The following is a 25,347-nucleotide window of genomic DNA, read 5'->3' as shown; positions in this document are numbered from 1 at the left end:
CACCCGTAAGTGAGCGGTGAATTCATGACTACAATGAATTGCTCCTACACATGTCGCAATTGTACCCAACCTCGCCACCTTGTCACCTTCGTGGAGTTGGTAAACGAGTCAAAGCAAAATCCTAGTATGTAGAGCCTCAGTGTTGTCCCAGGTTGTAAGTACTAATGATATACAATCATAACCACATACTTTTCCTCTCGATGAATGATAACTACTTGGAAAGTCTGATGGAGGGTTGTTCGGTACAATCATCATATGGTAACTCATCTGGATGATTAGATATATCTATGTTCTTACCATGAAATAGGGTACACAACATCATAGATGTTAGTCTCAAGCTCAAGCAGCATTTATCCTTTTTTTAGGCGGCTGAATCGACTAGGAACAAATTTATAATATACAGAGTTTACAAATGAGTTTAAAGATCAAATTACGATTTGTATTAAAGTATAATCAAGCTCTTTATCTATGTCGATTACATGAATACACAGATAAAGTAAAACAAAACCATGAAATGTAAATTATATTAAAATAAAGACTGTTTATTACAACAGAATCAATAAATTCCTTAGCCAACCGTTGGCTTAGGATTTAGGGATAGCTACTTTAACAAGTCTCAAGTTCAAATGATATTTATCCTTATTTTGGGTGGCTGATTCGACTAGGAACCTGTTTAGAATATATGGTAACATTCCTAATGAGCTTCATAATTTTACGTTGAGAGACAGACCTCATGGTAATTATATATTCAAGAACTTTATCTATGCAGCTTGCATGAGTATACAGATAAAATAAATGTCATAATTGGATAAAACTGAAAAAATTTATTAAAATAAAGATCTTTTTTATATTAGAGTCAATAAATTCTAATATACGAGTTGGCTCGCTGGAAACCTATTCTATCAGTGCTTTGCTTTCAAAAAAGAAAGAAACATCGTCTTTATACAAAACAAAATATTCCTAAATATTTGATATTCGAGGACACCTTCTTTTTTGAGTGATTTGAAGACACCTTTTGAGCACCACTATTGAAATTTAAGCTAAAATTTAAGTACGGGTTGAAGCTTTTGGTTTAGAAAAAGACCAAAGATTACACATTTACTCATCATTTGCGTTTCATTGTTTGGTTTACGTGACTTACTTGAGTTTCTAGAATATCGATCTTCCTGCTCTGATCGACGGAAGTTGAAAAAATATATATTGTATTATTAACCAGCAAGTGTATATAATGTCGTGTCTATTACCGGTCCTCAATTGGGAAAAATAATAAATGTCTCATGTTGAGTTTTTATTGGTGTAACACATGTTGAGTTAGACTTGTGATTGATCATTAATGATTAATCAAGAATTTTTTTTCTCATCAATTGGCCTATGCTTGGTTCAACATCTCCGCCGGTGCCAGCTCACGATTTGAAAAGAGAAAAGATGAGTTGCCAACAAAATAACTACTAAAATACAAGGCGAGCAAGCATAAATGTATGGAGCAAACTATCAATACTTAATTAGTAAGGGTTTATAATTTGTTTCTGGATACTCTTACTCATTTTACAAGTCATAAACTACCTGCCGCCAGCAAGAACTCATCCTCGCTATTTCGATTTTCTTTTCATCAGCATCTCACCGGCTGCCGGAGGTAGATGACGAGTGTTGTGTATCATCTGTTGTAAAAAGAATTGATCTGGATTTCTATAATTCATGACGATGGTGACCATATCTCACAGAAATAGAATGTTTTTTAATGGTTTTCCTATGCAAATGGTAAATGAAAAATGATGCATTATTCATACCTTGCTTAGGGTCCGTCGTCACCATCTCCAATCAAGTTACAGATATCAGAGCATTCTCCCAAACTGCAAATCACCCGATTTTTAATTTATTTCAAAAAGGATATAGTTATACTTACTCACTAATTTATGATAAATTACCAATATTTCCTGCTCCGGAATCCATCCTTGAAAACGACCAGAGGTCTGTACGCAAAAGTAATTGAAAAATATTCCAATTCCTTTTCAGGCCCAGCTGGTTAAAATTAAAAAAACAAACAAAAAGATCCACTAATAATCACCTTCTGATATTCAGAGGGCCTTCTCCAGGAGATCCAAAGCCACCCTGAATGCAAGTGCCGACACATTTAATTGTGCAAGTCTCTGCTTTCCTCGACCTGGGTCGTTGGATTCTGACACTCTTCTTGCAGTCTTGCTGTTCGAGGACACATTCGCTTGATAAAGTTTGCGGCACATTTGATAGAGTCTCATCTCCAATTGCTCCAGATAACAGCAATGCAGCGGTAGCAGCTGCAGCAATGGTGGCGCGTTTATGAGCTGGAGAAATGGGATTCTGTGTTTGTCTTGCTTTGGTGAATAATATCATGGAGCATCTGGTGGTCGCTCCACTGAGCAGCATTATCTCGTGGACGAACTGTTCTATCCGATCAGAAATGTTTCATTTTGTTGATTCCGAGCCTCCCAATGTTGGTTGGTGGCTAATTTAGATGACAATTAATTAATTAATTAAAAATAACAATATTATTGACTGGGGGTGAAATTCTCACCATGTAGTATTTTTTAAATTTTCACTTGCGATTCTCTTAATTTTGATATACACACACATACAAAAAAACAATTACATATCCTTTTGATGGTGGTGGTATTGAATTGAGTGTTGGAGATTTAACAAGATTAAATCTATAAATCATGTGATTGAATCTATATCAAAATATATGTCAGAAATTCATGTCAAATTATCATAAAATATAAATAACAATAAACGCGTATCAGAAATCCATTGATTGATCTACCATTGTAGTTATGGATCTTCCAAGACAACAAAGAATCGATCACTTATTCTTGCCTCTGATGAGAGAAGAAGAGAGATTTAGAATATGTGTACCGTGTATATTTTGTGTTATTCTCTGTACATCGGAGACCGTAACTTTATATAACCTTAGCAGTGTTCGACCCATCATAGAAAATTTAATTGGGCTGAATTTCTATAAATAAGATGGACCGTACAAATTTATTTAATACTTTGGAAACTCATAATTAATTAGATCACCTTATTGGGTTATTTATTAGATAGTTTGTTCAATTAATTAAATTATGTGAGCTCACAAAATGGTTCCAACAATCTCCCACTTGGGCCACATAAATTATTCGGATATTGTACATACAAAAACTAGATCGAGCTCTTGCTATCTAAACCAAAATATTCTTTAACAATATGGTTTGTCAATTATATTAATATTGAACTAAAGCAGTCATCGCTACATTTCAAATCACTAGACTCATCAATGATCACAATATAATTATAATCAATAGCATAGATCAAGCATAGATGTATAGCGTGGAAATACATAAATGTGATCCAAGAATAAAACATGCATTTCCAAGTGGTCTACATAATGACTCAAAGAGTCCAATAACAAACTTTCAACCAAATGCTAAACCGTAATGATAGTCATCATTTTATTTCAGAGTAACTCAAATAAACCTTAGTCTGTACAAAAACTTAAATAATGTAAAATGAATCAATACTCAAGTCGAATACAAACTCTCACTGTACATGCATATAATCTATATGGACAATGTGTGTCACATGCACATAAACATCTTGGGTGGCCAACCCATGAAAAACGCATCCGCAATTATAGAGTTTGCAATAACATGCTCAATTGACATACAGCCACTCTGAATTATTTTCTTCTAACCAGAAACTTCATATATGTGAGCATAAAATCTTTAGTTCATTTTATGTACCGCATAACCCGATTAATGATCCAATGCCATGTTTCTTAAATATATGTCTAACATTCCAATTATGTACACAATATCCAAATGATGTTACTATAAATCTGAATAAAATTACCACATGATCAAATTTATATTACCACATATGTGGACATAAACATTAATATATTTTTCTCAATGTTGAATTTCTAATTTTATTATTCCCACTAAAGTTAACATAAAAATCAATTTGTATTTAATTTCATAATTATATGCATGCGTACTATGAATGTAATCTAAAATAGTGATGTTCAATTTATAAAGCTTATTAATCAAGGAACCAATACTATCATATTTGAATTTCAAGGAAAAAACTGAAAAGTTTCATTATGACATTGATAAAGGAAAAACTTGATTTGTCCAAACATGAATCAAAATCAAATTTTGTCTAAAATAATATTCTGCAGCAAAAGTGTTTTCAAAATTCAAATAGCAAAAAATAAAAAAAATCAGTTCATAAATAAAGCTTTTAAATCACCAAAAGTCTTATTGTTATTTTTCTTAAGTTGTATTTTTCACCATTAATTGGCAACCGACTCTTTATTTTGCACGTCAATTGGCGTATTTGGGATAATACTTCTTTATATGCCTACCATTCCTTTTACAAAAGAAACAAGTGATCAATTTATCTTGTTTCTGTTGCTCCATATGTTGTGATGTCTCGGATTTTCCTTTCTTATTGTTCCATTTTTTTCCTTATTGATGCAATTACCTTGATAGCTAGTTGCCAAGTGAGCACTTTTAATCACATGTTGTTTCAATATTTCTTCTTCCTGAATGCACTGCGAAATAAGCTCATTCAAAGTCCACTTTTCCTTCTGGGTATTATAACCCATTTTGAATTAATTAATTGCGTAGGCAGAGAGATCAAGACTAAATATTGCACGAACATGTCTTCCGACAATTCCAACTTGAATGATTTTAGTCGAGTCACAATATTTGACATTTCCATTATGTACTCTCTTGTGTCCACTTTCTCTTTATACCGCATTGAGACAAGTTTAGTCAGAATAGTATTTGTCTCGACCTTTTCGTTTGCCGCGAAACGATCTGTTATTTGAGTAAGGAATTTTTTGGCATATTTTTCTTCAGGAATTGCACTCTTTGTAGTATCTGGAATGGAATGTTTCATAATCATCAGACTCATGCAATTCGATCGCTCCAAATTTTCCAAAGAACTTTTTTGATTAGCAGTTCCTGAACTGATCAAAAATGCGGGGCGATCTTCCCTTAGCGTATAATCCAAATCCATGTAGCCGAGCATTAACATAACATGCTCTTTCTATTTCTTGAAGTTTGAACTATTAAGTACTTGAGTGTAGTTCAGAATGACATATATAGAAGACGTTATAACAAAATAGAACAAAAAAACTCACTATAAATTATAGTCCATGCATATATTTAAATTAAATAAATCACAAAAATATACGCATGCAGGTGGTGAGACCATAAAAAATTACCTAGCACAACATTGATATTTATTCTTTGGACAAAAATACTAATTTGTAAGTGGTATACTTAAATATCATGATTATTAAATATTGATAATATATTTGGCCAACAACATGCATTTCTTTGGATCGATAATTACATGCATGAATCAATAAAAAATTATCATATATTTAGTACCACATATTATGTTAAAATTTGATCAGAAAATGACCTTTTTTTGGACCGATCATTGTCCGCATAAATTTAACACAAATTAATATCATATAATGTGAAACGTCCACTACTCGTTTTTCTTAAAAAGTACTAAATTTTTTTCTACTCTAATAGTTTCGGCTGATACATACATATATATATATGTATGTATGTATATATATATATATATAATATTTTAAAAATAAATTTGCACCATTTTAAAAATAAAACAACCAACTATATTTGAAAATTCAAAGGAAAGAATTCAAAACATAAAATCGTCAAACGTTTTACCAAATAAAAACTTAGCAATATTTCAAAATAAAGGTAACTCTAACAACCTCTCAAAACTACTCAAAAAACATCATAAAAGTCGTAAAAATCTTTAATGTAAACTTTAAATCATAAATGCGGAAAATTAGCACTGATCCTCGGGTTATGTGCACCTTCAGTCCAGTAAGATCAACCATCAAGTCCCTCAACAATATCAATATCATGCTCACCTGCATCGATTATACCTAATGGGTCTATTGACTCAATAAACCATAACCATAATAACAAATTGTACATATACAATCTACAAACAACAGTGAAAATACTTTTACTTAAAATAACATTTCATGATTATGCATAAATTTAAACATTTTTCTTTCATCATAAACATATTCATTTTCATTATATACGTATACGTTTCCTTTTCGTTGAATTCAGATCGTTAATTGTGACTTTCGTATTAGCTGAAGGTCGATGGATCGATCTACGTATTACCACAGTATTGGGCGACGGGGACATCAATGACACTCTCACCCGTCAACAGAACCTTGACCTTACATATCATCGTATCATCATAATCATCGTATCATCGTATTAGTCACAATTACTTCACTTCCTTCAACATTTCCTATTTTCATCGCTTTATAAAAATTAAAACATGCATAAATCATTTTTCTCTTAAACCAAGCATGCAACATATCTTTTTGCATTAACGTTTCATCATAAAATTCCATAAACATTTTAAAATAAACATATTACATATTTTACAGCATTAAGGGCACTGCCATGACGTCTAACCATTTTTCAGTGTAAAATAACCGTTTTACCCCTAGACTTAAAATATATCGATTTTGATTTTTTCTTACTTTCATAGACACTAGATCATCCTAAATAATTATTTAAGATGAAATTAATTTTTTTATATTTTTATTTTGCTTAAATTCGAGGTTTTCTAATTAATTTTGTAATTATTAATTCGTGGAGCGTTTTAATTCCGAATTAATTCAAACTTTAATATTTTTTTTCTAAATTTTAAACATAGACTTTTACTACCTAAACTACTCTCGTGAACCATTATTCGACCGCCGTAGACCACGGTTCGACCCCATAGCCATTAAACCCTAAAAACCGAACCCTTAACTTAACCCTCGAGCCAGCTCTCATTTTCTTCTAGCCACCCGAGCCACCCCGAGCCAAGCCCTTCCCAGACCACCTATGGAGCCTACTGGCCAGCCATCACCCCTTGAACAAGCCCTTAGCCCGCTGTAACCTTCTGCACGAAGACAAGAAGCCGCGCGAGTGCCTATACCCTTGCGCCTAGGACTCCCCACGCACTAGAACTCCTAGCCCGATCACCACCCGAGCCCTTACCCTCGTGACCCTCACTAGACCACCCTCAGACCTATCCTAGCCCAGCCTTGACCACCCTGGCCGAGCCAAGACTTCTCACGCACAGCAACTATTCTCGTTGGCTTGGGAAGAGTCCCATCGTGCATGGGCTCTTTCCCTACTGCCGTGCTTGAGTCCTAGCATGGCTAGGACTCTTCCTCACACCTTGCCACATCCAGCTTGAGCCCTGGTTCGAGCCGCACGCTGCGAAGCCTCCTAACCGAACCCTTGTACACCAAAGCATGCAATTATGTTCAAGCCTTATTACAGTTCATGTGCACCCTCTAAACCGTGATCTAGGGACGCCTAAACACACTTAAACTCTTCCTTTTTGGTGTCCCTATGATGGCACCCCCTTCATGAAATAATATATCAAGTTTTGGGACATAAAATCATGAATTATTCACATGTCAATGCATAAAAACGAAAATAATCATAAGGAGATCATGTTTTTCATGCAAACAATAATCAAACACGTAATAGGGTATGATAGATGAGAAAAGGAGATTTGTGGCGTGCTTTTGCTTATATTACACACGAAAATGTTGTGGCGATTCGAAAAACGGCGACGTAGAGCCTAGGCTGATTTTCCTTGCAAGAACTGAGGCTTTCCTACTCAAAATATCATGTGTGCGTGTGTTTGTTGGTTGCTAGGAGTCTTGTGTGTGTTGTGCGTGTGTACAAGGGTTTAGGGGTGGGGTTTTGGGCTTTAAATAATAATCAAACCAAGAGATGGGAGCTTGGGCCCATTAACATGGTACAATAGGACCATTAAGCCCATTAGTGCATATTTAAAATATTTCGTTTCGGAAAGTTCCTGAAAACATTAGCCGAGTTCTCGAAAAATTCATATTTTAATCCACCGTTAAAAATTACGTCGCGTATAAAATCACCTCAAAACTCCTTATTCTTAAAAATATCATAAAGCATCAACTTTATTTTAAATAGTTACAAACAATTATTTAATGAAAATATTCTCTCTTTTTCTGCCCTCGGTCTCCGTTCCTCATCCCATCTCGAATAACCTTTAAAAATATGGTTTCATGCATTCAAGTAGAAAACTACTTCATAACCATATAAACATATCTAACATAATTAATTTAAGCAATTAAAATCATTTAAATTAGCCATTTTCCATTTTTCCTATATTTGCATGCAGTTGAATTACGTCATTTTATTTTTGGACATTAAAATTCCTCTCTCCCTTAAATAAAATTTTGTCTTCGAAATTAGAACTTACCGAATAACTCCGGGTAGCGATTTCTCATTTCCCTCTCGGTTTCCCACGTAGTTTCTTCCTCCGAGTGATTTAGTCATTTGACTTTGATCATTTGTATGACTTTGTTTCGGAGTCTTCTTTCTTGCCTATCCAAGGTTTGTATAGGTCTTTCCTCATAAGTAATGTTTGGAGTCAATTGCAGATGTTCTTGATTTAGTACATGTGAAGGGTTCGACATGTAATTTCGCAGCATCGAGATATGGAACACATTGTGTACTCCGGATATAATTGGTGGCAACGCAACTCTATAGGATAGTATTACAATCCTCTCCAAAATCTCAAATGGCCCTATGAATCTTGGACTAAGTTTGTCTTTCTTGCCAAATCGCATAACACCCTTCATAGGTGCTATTTTCACAAAATTGTGATCGCCTACTGCAAACTCTAACTCTCTTCGTCACTTGTCGGCATAGCTTTTCTGTCGGCTTTGTACAGTCTTCATTCTATCTCGAATTTTGACTACTAGCTCCACTGTTTGCTTGATCAAGTCCGAACCAAATTCTTCTCGTTCACCCACCTCATCCCAATGTATGGTTGATCTACACTTCCTCCCATATAGTGCCTCATACAGAGCCATCCATATAGATGATTGATAGCTATTATTATAGGTGAACTCCACTAGAGGTAACTTCGGTTCCCAACTTTCTTGGAAATCGATCACACAAGCTCGAAGTAGATCCTCCGAAATTTGAATCACTCTTTCAGACTGACCATCGGTTTGAGCATGGAATGCTGTACTGAATAACAATTTAGGCCCCATCGCTAAATGCAGACTCTTCCAGAAAGACGATGTAAATCTCGAATCTCTGTCAGAAAAAATAGACATGGGAATCCCATGCAGTCGAACTATCTCTCAAATATACAAATCGGCATACTGTGTCATGGTGAATGTCATCTTGATAGGTAGAAAGTGCGCTGATTTCGTAATACGATCCACTATCACCCATATAGCATTAAACCCCTTAATAGTCCTTGGTAATCCCACAACAAAGCCCATAGTAATATTTTCCCATTTAAATTCGGGAATATGAAGTGGCTTAAGCTTCCCCGCTGGCCTCTGATGTTCAGCTTTAACTTGTTGACATGTCAAACATTCGGACACAAAACACAGGATGTCTCGCTTCGTGCCTGACCACCAATATAATAATTGAAGATTTTGTACATCTTCGTGCTTCCAGGATGAATGGAATATGGCGTGTCATGAGCTTCCTTCATAATGAGCTCCCTCAAAGAGTCGCCACTAGGAACCCATAGTCGATCTCGATAGCGAACTATACCATCCACCTCAGAATACAGCTTCCGGCCCTTGGCTTCATCTCTCACTCTCCACATTTGCAATTGCTCATCAGTAGACTTTCCTTCATAGATTCTATCTCTCAAAGTCGACTGTACTGTCATGATGGCAAGATTAGGGGCACTGTAAGCTCAAACCGCTGTATCTCAGACTGCAGAGGTCTCTGAAGTGATAATTGAGTAATAACTGTTGTCTTTCGACTCAATGCGTGTGCTACTACATTAGCTTTTCTCGGATGGTATATAATGGCACAGTCGTAGTCTTTTACCAACTCTAACCACCTTCACTGTCTCATATTCAATTCTTTTTGTGTGAATAAGTATTTCAAACTTTTATGGTTAGTGAAAATCTTTCACTTCTCCCCATACAAATAATGTCTCCAAATCTTCAATGTAAATACCACTGCTGCAAGCTCAAGATCATGAGTGGGGTAATTTTTCTCGTGAACCTTCAACTGTCTTGACGCATAGGCTATAACTCGGTCATTCTGCATCAGAACTACACCCAAACCAAGTTTCGAAGCGTCGGTATAAAGAACATACTCTCCTTGCCCCGATGGCATTGATAATACTGGTGCTGAAATCAAAGCTTGCTTCAACTTGTTAAAACTGTCTTGGCACTCGGATCCCCATACAAACTTTTCATTCTTCTTTGTCAAGGCGTTCATGGGTATCACAGTAGATGAGAATCCTTGAATAAAATTTCGATAATAGCCAGCTAGTCCTAAGAAACTTTGGATCTCGATTACGCTCTTCGGTACTGGCCACTGTTTCACTGCCTCTACTTTATTCGGATCAAGTTTGACACACTTGCTGAACTTTGTGTATAATTTCCTATCTTGCAGTACTTGCAGTGCTGTCCTCAAATACCGACTATGCTCCTCTTTACTCTTCGAATAGATCAAAATATCATCAATTAAGACTATAACAAATTGATCCAGATAAGGCTGAAATACGCGATTCATGAGATCCATGAAGATCGCTGGCACATTGGTCAACCCAAATGGCATGACCATAAACTCATAATGTCCATATCTAGTCCTAAACGTTGTCTTATGAACATCGGACTCTTTCACTTTCAACTGATGGTATCCAGAACGAATATATATCTTTGAGAATATCGATGCTCCTTGAAATTGATCAAATAAGTCTTCAATTCTTGGTAGAGGATATTTATTCTTGATAGTGACTCTATTCAGCTCTCGATAATCAATACAGAGTCACATAGTACCATCTTTCTTCACAAACAATACTGGTGCGCCCCACGGAGAACAACTAGGGCGAATAAAACTCTTATCTAGCAATTCTTGAATTTCATCTTTTAGTTCTTTCATTTCGGCAGATGCTAGACGATAAGGTGCTTTATAAATGAATACAGTGCCCGGCATAAACTCAATTGAAAATTCCACCTCACGGTCAGGTGGAATGCCAAAAACGTCCTCAGGAAAGACAATAGGAAAGTCTATGACGATGTCAACTTCCTCTAGCTCCTGATTGATAGGGGCATGTGCTGTAGTAACACATGCTAGAAAAGCTTGGCATCCTCGTTTCATAAGTTTCCTCAAACACATACAAGAGATAATGTGCGGCATTTGCTTGTTCATCGCCGCCTCAAAGATAAAAAATTTCCCACTAGGCGGTCGAATAGACACTGACCTCTGCCGAAATCTATCGAAGCTCCATTCAATGATAGCTAATCCTTGCCAAGTATGATATCAAATTCAAGCATAGGGAGTACGATAAGATATGCCCGAACCACATCTTTTTGCAAACAAAGCTCCATATTCTTCACAATTCTCGACGTGATCATTTGATCACTGGAAGGAATAGAAACTTTGAAACCCAATCTCATATCCTCAGGTATAATATTAAGTCGCTTGACGAAAGTCTCGGATATGAAAGTGTGTGTAGCTCCCAAATCCAGCAATGCATAGGTAGCTACACCTAGAATTAATATCCTCCCTGCGACGAAAACGCTTTTAAATCTACTCATGTTTAAGCTTAAGGAATTTCTATCATATTTTCCCAAAGTTTTATGAAGATTGCTCGCTTGGACCCTAGTATTTCTTGGAAAATTGAATTTTAGTCCTTCAATTTTTTGAAAATACCCTAACATGCCCAAAGTTTTTATTTTATTTTTACCAATTTGAAGCCTTAAACTTTTATTTGGAAATAAATACCTCCTTTACATAATTAAGGCTCATAATTCAAGTCCAATTTCTATGGTTTCAATTGTCATCTCTTAATTCCAACTAAGGCAGAGCATGTAACCTAATTTTCACTAGGTTCTTCTTCATTGCAATTCAATTCTCATAATCAATTTAACATTTTATGCAATAAAAATAATATAAAAATATTAAATAACTAGGTTATCGGTGATGAGAGTCGTGTCTGGCTCCTCCTCGACTTCCTCAACATGCATAACATAAGCTTTGCCCACAGTAGGTCCTCTTTTCTTCGGGCAATCAACAGCTTTATGTCCTTCTTCCTTGCATATGAAGCACATATAAGATCCCCACATGCACTTGCCATAATGTAAGAAATTGCACTCTTTGCATAAAGGTCTATCTTCAGGTTTCGGTGCTCTAGGTGGTGCCGGCTTTTGTTGTCCCGGCTTCTTCTATTGTCCTTTGGGCTTTTGCTGCCCTTGAGCTTTTAGTTTCCCCGTGAATGGCCTCTTGGCTGGCTGAGAGCTCTGCTGCCTTGCGCTGCATTTCAAAGTCAATATCTTTCAAGGCTTGCTCAGCTTGGAATGCATAGGCAGTGGCAGCTGCATAATCCGCCGATCGCATCATCATCACATCACTGCGTATAGTAGGTTGTAGACCATCCAGAAAGTGCCTAAGTTTCTCGGCAGCATCTCTAGCAATAAGGGGTACAAAGTGACAAACTCTATCAAACTTCCTAACAAACTCGGCCACAAAAGTGTCGACCTGACGGAGAGTCATACCCTCTTCAAGCGTCCTCGTACGTTAGCAGTAAATTATTTTCATAGAAAATATTCTTGAATTGCTCCCAAGTAAGTGTGGCGAGATTGATACCATGTTCAGCTCCTTCCCACCAAAGAAAAGCATCATCTCGAAGCATATAAGTGGCACATCTAACACGGTCGACGTCTCCCATATTCAGATAGCGAAAGTGCACATCAAGAAATCGAATCCAACCCTCAACAGCAAACGGGTCGGTGGTGCCAGAAAATTCCTTCGGACCTAGCCTCCAGAACTGATCATAGACGTTGTGTTGTGGCCTCGGAGCCTGCTGAAACTGCTGCTCAAAGAAACGAGCCATGCTCTCCAGTGCACGAATAGCAGCATCCCCATTAGGATGTGAGGGTGCATTATCATGACGATACTCAACATTCTCGGCTTGCCTATCAGTACTAGGTGCGCGTTTAGGAGGCATTATATCTGAATGTTTTCAAAATTCTAAAGGTAACTAACATGCATTTAAATCTAATTTTTCTAATCATGCAGCATATACTAATCTTTTTTGAGCAACTTTAAGCATATATATCATATAATCTCAAAAAACCATTAAACATGTAACGTTTACGTATAATTCATGTAATCATGCAGGCATCATCATAAAAATCATATAAAGCAATTAAACTTACAGATTGAGGCTTGAAGACTGAGCATTCCGGAACTGACGGTGGCTCAACCCTTTGCAGGAACATTGCTCTGATACCAACTGAAACGTCCACTACTCGTTTTTCTTAAAAGGTAATAAATTTTTTTTTCTACTCTAATAGTTTCAGCCGATACATACATACATATATATATATATATAATATTTTAAAAATAACTTTGCACCATTTTAAAAATAAAACAACCAACTATATTTGAAAATTCAAAGGAAAGAATTCAAAATATAAAATCGTCAAACGTTTTACCAAACCTAAAGTTAGAAATATTTCAAAATAAAGGTAACTCTAACAACCTCTCAAAAACCACTCAAAAAGCATCATAAAAGTCGTAAAAATCTTTAACTTAAACTTTAAATCATAAATGCAGAAAACTAGCGCTGGTCCTCGGGTTATGTGCACCTTCAGTCCAGTAAGATCAACCATCAAGTCCCTCAACAATATTAATATCATGATCATCGGCATCAATCACACCAAGTGAGTCTATCGACTCAGCAAATCATAAACATAATAACAAATTGTACATATACAATCCACATGCAACAGTGAAATTAATTTTACTTAAATTAACATTTCATGATTATGCATAAACTTAAACATTTTCCTTTCATCATAAACACATTCTTCTTTATCATATACGTATACGTTTTCCTTTTCGTTGAATTCAGATCGTTAATTGTGACTTTTGTATTAGCTGAAGGTCGATGGATCCATCTACGTATTACCACAGTACTGGGTGGCGGGGACATCAACGACACTCTCACCTGTCAATTGTGCCTTGGCCTTACATATCAACTTATCATCATAATCATCGTATCATCGTATGAGTCACAATTACTTCACTTCCTTCAACATTTCATATTTTCATCACTTTATAAAAATTAAAGCATGCATAAATCATTTTTGCTTTAAAACAAGCTTGCAACCTTTCATCGTAAAATTCCATAAACATTTTAAAATATACATATTAACATATTTTACAGCATTCAGGGTACTTCCGTGACGTCTAACCATTTTTCAGTGCAAAATGACCGTTTTATCCCTAGACATAAAATTTCTCGATTTTGACTTTTCTTACTTTCATAGACTCTAAACCATCCTAAATAATTATTTAAGCTTGAATTAATTTTCTTATATTTTTATTTTGCTTAAATTTGAGGATTTCTAATTAATTTCGTAACTATTAATTCGTGAAGAGTTTTAATTCCGAATTAATTCAAACTTTAATATTTTCTTTCCAAATATTAAACATAGACTTTTACTACCTAAAATATTCTCGTGAACCATGATTCAACCCTCGTGGACCACGGTTCGACCCCTTAGCCATTAAACCCTTAAAACAGAACCCTTAACTTAAGCATTGAGCCAACTCTCATTTTCTTTGAGCCATACCCAAGCAGCCACCCCGAGCCAAGCCCTTCCCACACCACCTATGGAACCTACTGGCAAGCCATGACCCAATGAACCATCCCTTAGCCCGCTGCAACCTCCTGCACGAAGACAAGAAGCTGCGCGAGTGCCTTTACCCGTGTGCCTAGAACTCCCCACGCACTAGGACTCCTAGCCCGATCATCACTCGAGCCCTTACCCTTGTGATCCTCACTAGACCACCCTTAGACCTATCCTAGCCCAGTCCTGACCACCCTGGCCGAGCAAACACTCCTCACGCACACCAACTATTCTTGTTGGCTTGGGAAGAGTCCCATCATGCATGGGATCTTTCCCTACTGCCGTGCTTGAGTCCTAGCGTGGCTAGGACTCTTCCTCACACCTTGCCACATCCAATCCGATCCCTGGTCGAGCCCTGGTTCGAGCCGCACGTCGCGAAGCCTCCTAACCGAACCCTTGTACACCAAAGCATGCAATTATGTTCAAGCCTTATTCCAGTTCATGTGCAGCCTCTAAATCGTGATCTAGGGATGCTTAAACACCCTTAAAATCTTCTCTTTTGGTGTCCCTATGATGGCACCCCCTTCATGCAATAATATATCAAGTTTTGGGACATAAAATCATGAATTATTCACATGTCAATGCATAAAAACGAAAATATTAATAAAGAGATCATGTTTTTCATGCAGACGACGATCAAACACGTAATAGGTGTGATAGATGAGAAAAGGAGATTTGTGGCGTGCTTTTGCTTATATTACACACGAAAATGTTGTGGCGATTCGAAGAACGGCGACGTAGAGCCTAGGCTGATTTTCCTTGCAAGAACTGAGGCTTTCCTACTCAAAATATCATGTGTGCGTGTGTTTGTTGGTTGCTAGGAGTCTTGTGTGTGTTGTGCATGTGTACTAGGGTTTAGGGGTGGGGTTTTGGGCTTTAAATAATAATCAAACCAAGAGATGGGAGCTTGGGCTCATTAATATGGTACAATAGGTCCATTAAGCCCATTAGTGCATATTTAAAATATTTCGTTTGGGAAAGTTCATGAAAAATTAGCCGAATTCTTGAAACATTCATATTTTAGTCGAAAATCACATACCGTTAAAAATTACGTCTCGGCGTATAAAATCACCTCAAAACTCCTTATTCTTAAAAATATCATGAAGTATCAACCATATTTTAAATAGTTAAAACAATTATTTAATAAAAATATTTTTTCTTTTTCAGCCATCGGTCTGCGTTCCTCGATCGCATCTTGAATAACATTTAAAAATATGATTTCAAACACTCCTTCGCCACCTTTTCTATCTCGAAGATAGGATATTCACTAAAAGACTTTGATCTATACAAAGATTTGTAAAAACCCACTTCAGTTTGGACTTAACAATGCCAAACTGAAACACTTAGTTCCAATACAGTTTATCAGTACTCAACTGATCTGGAACTTCTAAGCACAACTGATCTCTATAAGATCAAATAATACAATATTAAGTGCTTTGTGCTTCAAGCTTAATGTATAGCTTGAAAGCTATGAATGTATATACTAAGCGTGAGCTTTTTGAACTCTTTTGAACTTGAAAGAATATGAACATAAATCTTGTAAAGAGGTTTCAGTAGAATGATAGTTCGGTAACTAGTTCTCAGCTGCTCTTCACGGATATTTATAGGCTTCGCTTCCAACTGTAACAATGAATGCATTTTGAATCTTTATATCCGTTTTTGCCACGTCAACATTCTTCTGACAATCGTACGCTGTAACTTTTCTGAAATGCGGCGTTCCCACTACATGTTGCAGTCTGCTTTTGTACAGTTGTCGGTTGATAGCTTCATTCCTCAACTGATGACGTGTCAAACTGCTTTGTCAGTATGAAAAAGCCGATAGGATTACCTGATTGCTCTCAACTGATTGTAGTGTAAATGAGCAGTTCCAATCGTCTACATAGTTCAGTTGCTTTTGATTATCTGTGCACTAATCTTCAGTTTGGGCAACCAATAGTTTGTGTATTTTTAGATCAGTTCCTTTCAGTCTTCTTGATCAGTTTGTTCAATCTTTTTATGCTCAATTTGTCAAACTCCGAAATTAAGTTTTCAACAATTTCCTCCTTTTTGGTGTTTGACAAAACTTAGAAAATATGAACTGATCAAAATGAATTCTTTGTAGATAAAATAATCTTTTATTGACAACTCTTTCAGTGTACAAATTCGTACAAAGAATGAAAGATAAAAGAATCTTCTACTGAATAAAAAATCTTCAAAATCTGCCAAAATCTTCAACTGAATAAGAATATAGAGACTATCTTCTAACTGATCTAGATCACTCTATTTCTTTGCTCTTTTATCGGCTAGTTCTTGATCAGTCAGTTGACTAAGTATCTTCTTGGATAGCTTCTGTTGCTCTTCTTCTTCCCCCTTTTTGTCAAACCCATCAACCCTACTGGATAATGTACGAACTTCCGAGGTGACATTTGATATGGCATTCATTATAAGTTCTTGCATCAGATCCATTCTCTTTGTGACTACAGTCTCCAGGAAATCCATTCGTTTTGTGAACATGTCTTGAGCGTGGAAATGTGCTTGAATCGTCACTCGGTCTTTCCGTAACTGATATATTTGGAGAAATAGTTAAGTAAAATCCTTTGTGACCTGGTGTAAATTCTTCATAGTATTCTCCTTTATAGAATCAATCTTCAAAGCGTGCAACAGTTGGGTTGACTTGATATCAGAAATGGATGAAATCACATGGAGAAGGTTGGACTGAATGTCTTCTATCATAGAATCAGTAGCCATTGGTATCTCAGGAGACATAGCTTTAGAGGATTCTGGTTCCTTGTAATAGCCAAGCTTGGTGAACGGTACGGTTTAAGATTTAATATATGTTTATGGACTATTTGGTTAAGTTTAAGTATAGTTTTGATGTTAAGAGTTGCGATTTATGGTATATAGTATTGTTGATCACAGATGAGGAGTAGTTGTGCTGTAGCGGCGTTGCGATTTGATTTTTAGATACAAAGTTTGTTGTTGGCTACAGAGGTGACCGTACCCACGGTAAGTTAACCACCGTACCCGCGGTGTTTGGGCAGAGACGACACCGCACCCGCGGTCCAAGAGGTAGCGCACCCGCGGTCGTTCCTTACGGATTTTTGTATGTTGTCCAGTACACTCAGCACACCCGTGGTGATGAAGCTAGCGCACCCGCGGTGCATGTACAGTAAAAGCGTGTTTTCGAGATTTAAGTGATATAAAACAAGAGTTGGCTCATTATTTCCTCATTTCTTTCCCATACTCTCAATTTCTTAGCTCAAGGGAGAGCTAGGGTTCTTATTCCTTCTTTCATTTTCTTTGATTCAAGCTTATTGTTGGATTATTGAAGTGAGAACAAGGTTCTTTTGGGTTCAAGGAGCTAAGGTAAGCTTTTTGTTTAGTTATTCTTTGGATTTTGGTGTTGGGGAGAAATCATGGGTTTGTTGATGGTGTTGGTTTTATGGATTTAATGGTATGGTTGTTTGATTATTGGGTTATTGATGGTGCAATACATGGTTTATTGTTGTAGGAATTCAACCAAGAGAATAGAATCAAGTGATCCAAGTGTGGTAAGTGGAATTCATTTTCTTGTGCTCACATGAAGTATATGTATTGTATTTCCATAGTTTTAACATGTTATTCCCTTCCACTTGATTCATGTTATGTATTGATATACTTTGTTGTATATTAGAGGCAATTGTATGTCTCAATTATATCAAAGGGAATACAAAAGAGAAGAGTCTTCAAAGTGTTTGTTTTAATGCCAAAGAGAGAGTTCAAATTGATTTATTGGATTGATAAAGAGATAGTCAGAGATTGCATGCAATTAGTTGATCAACGACCATAGGCTTATATCCCAACAGAGTATCGATTTATATCGATGGGATATAGGTACAGAGACAGAGATACTATTTAGATATCAATCCATCAGAGAAAAGAGAAATACCATCGTTATTGTTATTCATCCTATGATATTTATGTTTCAGAGTTGATGGTATTTAATGTTTTCAAAGCCATGTTTTACAGAGTATGATATGTATCCATTGCTATGTAAGAGTTCCACTTGCTGAGTTTTATACTCATTTCAGTTATTCATGTGATGCAGATAAGAGGGACGAGTCAGGACGTTGATTGGAGCCGAGGTCATATGCATAGAGATGGAAGGAAGAAGGCTATTTTGCTAGCATTTTGACATGATCAAAAATGATATTTTGTATTTTGATGCAACACTTGATTGATCATATTTATACTTTTGATTGTAAATGTTTTATGTCAAGAGAATTTTAAATCCTTCCTCCCTTCAAGTAAAATTTTTAGTATTCCGCTGTTATTTTATTAAAATCGGTCAGAGGTGTTACATTTAGTGGTATCAGAGCAACGTTCTTCGGACCAATGCATATGACTTCTTCTACTTTCAACAGTCCGGGTATGTCTTCTTCTACATCTATTTATTGCTATCAGTTGATATGTATTGTGTGAGCACATTGTAGGAGTAATGCCTCCTAAGAGAGAGGCTACAGAGGGTGAGGATAGTTCCTCATCGAGAGTTGTCGGCGAGTTCGGCAAGTTATTGAAAGAGCAAGCCAAGGTCCACAGTGAACAGATTCAGCAGTTGCTCCGTTTGCAAGGTACAGGTCAAGGGAGAGGCCAAGTGGCTCAAGCAGTTGGAACCGATGGAATCTTTACTGCTTTCAAGAGGATGGATCCGCCTGAGTTTGCAGGAAGCACTGATCCATTGGTGGCCATAGAGTGGATCAAATCACTTGAGGCGATATTTGATCATCTTAAATATGAAGACAAGGACAGAGTTGATTGTGCAGTATTCATGTTAGTCAAAGCTGCACGTATTTGATGGAATGCTACCAAGGTAGGTGTGGATGTTCCAGCATTGAAGTGGCAAGATTTCACTGATCTTTTCTATGACAAGTACTTCCCAGATGCACTTCGAGCTCGGAAGGTGACTGAGTTTTTAGAGCTTCGTCAAGGAGGTATGAATGTCGATGAGTACATTCTGAAATTCAAGGAGGGCTGTCTGTTTGCCCCATACATTGCCTCAAATGACAAAGACAAAGGTGCTCATTTTATTAGAGGACTTCGAGCAGAGATCAGGAGGGACATCAAATTGATGAACGAGTGGTTTATGCCGATTTGATTGTTATTCCGATGGTTGCGTTTGATATTATACTTGGCATGGATTGGCTATCGACTTATCGTGCAGTGATTGATTGCGTTGCCAAGACTATGAAATTTGCAAATGATGGAGATAAGGAAGGTATGCTCGCCAGTGCAGGTACTTCGCTGGTCCTACCTTTTATTTCATGTCTTGAGGCTAAGAACTTGTTGTTTAGAGGTTGTGATGGGTTTTTGGCTTCGATTGTTGATATGGATAGAATGGTTAAGTTGAATATTGATGATATTGATGTTGTGAGAGAATTTCCTGAGGTATTTGAGGATGATGTGCCGGGTTTACCGCCGGACAGAGATGTAGAGTTTGTGATTGATCTAGTTCCGGTACGGTTCCTATTTCTAAGGCTCCGTATAGAATGGCCCCGACAGAGATGAAAGAATTGAAGACACAGTTGCAAGATCTATTAGATAAAGGTTTTATTCGGCCGAGTTCTTCGCCTTGGGGAGCTCCAGTTCTTTTCGTCAAGAAGAAAGACGGGTCTTTGCGGCTGTGCATTGATTACAGAGAAATCAACAAAGTGACGATTAAGAATAAATATCCGTTGCCACGGATAGAAGACCTTTTTGACCAACTGCAGGGGGCTACAGTATTTTCAAAAATTGATTTGCGATCTGGCTATTATCAGTTGAAAGTTAGGGAGTTTGATATCCCTAAGACGGCGTTTCGGACCAGGTATGGTCATTACGAATTTCTTGTGATGTCGTTCGGTCTGACTAATGCTCCTTCAGTATTCATGGATCTTATGAACCGGGTGTTCAAGCCGTATTTGGATAGCTTTGTCATTGTTTTCATCGATGATATATTGATTTATTCCATGACCAGAGAGCTTCATGCAGAACACCTCAGAGTTGTTTTTCAGTTGTTGAGAGAGAAGAGGTTGTATGCTAAGTTGAAGAAATTTTCGAAGGATGGTTTAGCTGTTGATCTAGCGAAAAGAGAGGCGATACAGAAGTGACCTATCCCTACCACTGTATCAGAGGTACGCAGTTTTCTTGGTTTGGCGGGTTATTATCGTCGTTTTATTTCAGATTTTCCAAGATTGCCCTGCCGTTAACCAATTTGACGAGGAAGACTGTGAAGTTTGAGTGGTCCAATGAATGCCAAAGTGGATTCCAAGAGTTGAAAGATAAGTTGACGACAGCTCCGGTACTTGCATTGCCCGGTGGTACAGAGGAATTTGTTGTTTATACCGATGCGTCAAAGAAGGACCTCGGTGCAGTGCTGATGCAACGTGGAAAAGTTAATGCCTATGCTTCTCGTCAGCTGAAGGACTACAAGAAGAATTATTCTACGCATGATCTGGAACTGGCAGCTGTGGTTTTTGCCTTGAAAATTTGGAGACATTATTTATATGACGAAAAGTGTGAAATTTTCACGGATCACAAGAGTTTGAAGTATTTGTTTTCTCAGAAAGAACTCAATATGCGGCAGAGACGGTGGTTAGAGCTTGTCAAAGATTATGATGTGACGATTAGTTACCACCCTGGGAAGGCGAATGTTGTAGCGGATGCATTGAGCCGTAAGTCGAGTTCTTTTTTGAATTCGATGATCCAGAGACCGTTGTTGTTAGACTTGCAACGAGAGGAGATAGCTTTGGTTGTTCCGGGAACCATTGCTCGTTTTTCAGCGTTGATCATTCGGGCTACATTGACGGATAGAATCCGTAGAGAGCAGGCCAATGACGTACAGCTGACAGAGATGAGAGCCAGAGCAGAAGAGAGAGGTAATTCAGAGTTTGGGATGAATAAAGATGGTTTGATGACATTCAGAGGCCGTATATGCGTTCATACTGGTGATGATATTCGGCGAGACGTATTGACAGAGGCACATACCACGCCATATTCAATACATCCAGGTAGTACCAAGATGTATCAGGATCTTCGTATACTCTATTGGTGGCCAGGTATGAAGAAGGATATTGCTATGTTTATTTCTCAGTGCCTAACTTGTCAGCAGGTGAAAATCGAACATTAGAAACCTGCTGGGACATTGCTATAATTGCAGATTCCTCATTGGAAATGGGAGCACATTACAATGGACTTCGTGATTGGTCTTCCTAGAATGCAAAAAGGTTATAACTCTATTTTGGTTATCGTTGATCGGTTGACCAAGTCAGCGCATTTTCTCCCAGTCAAGAAAACGTATTCCATGCACTAGTATGCCGAAGAGTACATAGCTGAGATTGTTAGACTTCATGGTGTTCCTGTGTCGATCGTGTCTGATCGTAACCCTAGATTTACTTCAGAGTTTTGGAAGAGTTTACACAGAGCTATGGGTACACGGTTAGCATTCAGTACAGCATATCACCCCAGAGTGACGGTCAATCAGAGAGAGTTATTCAGATTTTAGAGGATATGCTCAGAGCTTGTACTATTGATTATTCTGGTAGTTGGGATTCCAAATTGCCTCTTGTTGAGTTCACGTACAATAATAGCTACCAGGCGACGATTGGCATGGCACCGTATGAAGCACTTTATGGCAGGAAGTGTAGATCTCCCTTGTATTGGGACGAGATTGGTGAGAGAAAGATGTTGGGTCCAGAATTGGTCCAACAGACAGCTGATGTTGTTGCTGTTATTCGAGAGAGAATGAAGACAGCACAGTCGAGACAGAAGAGTTATGCTGATGTACGACGTAGGCCGTTGCAATTTTAGGTTGGCGACCACGTGTTCTTGAAGATAGCACCTCTTAAAGGTGTGATGCAGTTTGGCAAGAAGGGAAAGTTGAGTCCAAGATTTATTGGCCCATTTGAAATCTTGGATAGAGTTGGTGATCGAGCTTACATGTTAGCCCTACCGCCAGATCTTGATAGAGTTCATAATGTTTTTCATGTCTCCATGCTCATGAAGTATATTGCGAATCCTTCCCATGTTCTTCGTCACGAGCCATTGGATTTGACGCCGAATTTAACGTACCAAGAGATTCCATTCTAGATTCTGGATCGCAAAGTTAAAGTGTTGAGGAATAAAGAGATCGATATTGTTAAAGTCCTTTGGAGGAATCAGTTGATTGAAGAAGCCACGTGGGAACCAGAGGATGAAATGAGAGGAAAGTATCCTGAGTTGTTTGCGCAGTGACGTCAATTTCGAGGACGAAATTCCTTTAAGAAGGGGAGATTGTAATAGCCAAGCTTGGTGAACGGTACGGTTTAAGATTTAATATATGTTTATGGACTATTTGGTTAAGTTTAAGTATAGTTTTGATGTTAAGAGTTGCGATTTATGGTATATAGTATTGTTGATCATAGATGAGGAGTAGTTGTATTGTAGCGGCGTTGCGATTCGATTTTTAGATGCAAAGTTTGTTGTTGGCTACAGAGGTGACCGTTCCCGCGGTCAGTTAACCACCGCACCCGTGGTGTTTGGGCAGAGACGACACCGCACCCGCGGTCCTAGAGGTAGCACACCCACGATCGTTCCTTACGGATTTTTGTATGTTGTCCAGTATACTTAGCGCATCCGCGGTGATGAAGCTAGCGCACCCGCGGTGCATGTACAGTAAAAGCGTGTTTTCGAGATTTAAGTGATATAAGACAAGAGTTGGCTCATTATTTCCTCATTTCTTTCCCATACTCTCGATTTCTTAGCTCAAGGGAGAGCTAGGGTTCTTATTCCTTCTTTCATTTTCTTTGATTCAAGTTTATTGTTGGATTATTGAAGTGAGAACAAGGTTCTTTTGGGTTCAAGGAGCTAAGGTAAGCTTTTGGTTTAGTTATTCTTTGGATTTTGGTGTTGGGGAGAAATCATGGGTTTGTTGATGGTGTTGGTTTTATGGATTTAATGGTATGGTTGTTTGATTATTGGGTTATTGATGGTGCAATACATGGTTTATTGTTGTAGGAATTCAACCAAGAGAATAGAATCAAGTGATCCAAATGTGGTAAGTGGAATTCATTTCCTTGTGCTCACATGAAGTATATGTATTGTATTTCAATGGTTTTAACATGCTATTCCCTTCTACTTGATTCATGTTATGTATTAATATACTTTGTTGTATATTAGAGGCAATTGTATGTCTCAATTATGTCAAAGGGAATACAAAAGAGAAGAGTCTTCAAAGTGTTTGTTTTAATGCCAAAGAGAGAGTTCAAATTGATTTATTGGATTGATAAAGAGATAGTCAGAGATTGCATGATTAGTTGATCAACGACCATAGGCTTATATCCCAACAGAGTATCGATTTATATCGATGGGATATAGGTATAGAGACAGAGATACTATTTAGATATCAATCCATCAGAGAAAAGAGAAATACCATCGTTATTGTTATTCATGCTATGATATTTATGTTTCAGAGTTGATGGTATTTAATGTTTTCAAAGCCATGTTTTACAGAGTATGATATGTATCCATTGTTATGTAAGAGTTCCACTTGCTGAGTTTTATACTCATTTCAGTTATTCATGTGATGTAGATAAGAGGGACGAGCCAGGACGTTGATTGGAGCCGAGGTCATATGCATAGAGATGGAAGTAAGAAGGCTATTTTGCTAGCATTTTGACATGATCAAAAATGATATTTTGTATTTTGATGCAACACTTGATTGATCATGTTTATACTTTTGATTGTAAATGTTTTATGTCAAGAGAATTTTAAATCCTTCCTTCTTTCAAGTAAAATTTTTAGTATTCCGCAGTTATTTTATTGAAATCAGTCAGAGGTGTTACATTCCTGCTCCTTGTCTTCTTCATTAAAGATTACCAAGGCCTTATCAATTGATTCAGTCACAATGTTAGCCATTTCTAGAACTTCTTCTGCTATTGCTTCCTGTTGAAGTTCTGGAGGAGGAGTGAAGTTCTGAACAGTAGTTGAGCTGGTAGGCTCTTTAGTTTGTTTATCAACTGATACTGTAATTGGCTCTTCAGTTTGCACTTTTTCAGTTGGTTCCGAGTGCAACTGAGCCACTTCAATTTAAGCTAGAACTGCCTGTTCAGTCGTGGCAGCCGACTAAACTGGTTCTTCAATTTCTTGTAAAATAGCCTCTGAGGCTGGTTGTTCAGTTATGCTCGGTTCTTCAAATGCTTTTTTAGTTAGAATATTCAGCTGGATATCAGTGTCAACTGATTGTATGAATTCGTCGATATTTGCCAGTGATAACTCAGCATCAGTGTAGAGTTGAAGATCTACAGGAGAAGATTGAAGAGCAGAAGATGACGGTTGAGCATCCTTTGAAGAATGACCAGTTACTTGCTCAGTTGATTCAATAACTGATTCCTGATATGGCTCTGGGTGTTGAAGTGATTGTTCAGCCTGCACTTCGGATGAAAGGCTTTGGGAATTATTAGTCAAATCTTGATCCATTTCCCAATTTTTAATCTTCATTTGCAGTGATAGTAGATCCATGTCCAACTGGTCATGAACTGCTTTGTCATTGAATGCAGTTGGACTGGTTGGATCATAATTTTGGCGTAGCTGAGCGATTATTTGCGCTAGTTTCTTGGCAC

The 25,347-nt window shown here is 37.4% G+C and overlaps 1 protein-coding gene across 1 annotated transcript; it reads right to left on the bottom strand.

The window, feature by feature from the left end:
* Window positions 1-1,426: 1,426 nt before the first annotated feature.
* LOC142526878 (uncharacterized) lies at window positions 1,427-2,487 on the bottom strand. Its single transcript, XM_075631526.1, has 4 exons — window positions 2,066-2,487; window positions 1,926-1,970; window positions 1,788-1,850; window positions 1,427-1,658 (listed from the first exon to the last, which is right to left on the bottom strand). Exons 1-3 carry the CDS (start codon window positions 2,401-2,403, stop codon window positions 1,793-1,795), a joined length of 441 nt encoding a protein of 146 aa, XP_075487641.1. The 5' UTR covers window positions 2,404-2,487; the 3' UTR covers window positions 1,427-1,658; window positions 1,788-1,792.
* Window positions 2,488-25,347: the final 22,860 nt, after the last annotated feature.

The sequence above is a fragment of the Primulina tabacum genome, chromosome 15, assembly GCF_025594145.1.
Source record: "Primulina tabacum isolate GXHZ01 chromosome 15, ASM2559414v2, whole genome shotgun sequence".
NCBI lineage: Eukaryota > Viridiplantae > Streptophyta > Magnoliopsida > Lamiales > Gesneriaceae > Primulina > Primulina tabacum.
The sequence above is the reverse complement of the archived record's forward strand: the minus strand, read 5'-3'. Positions and strand labels throughout refer to the sequence as shown.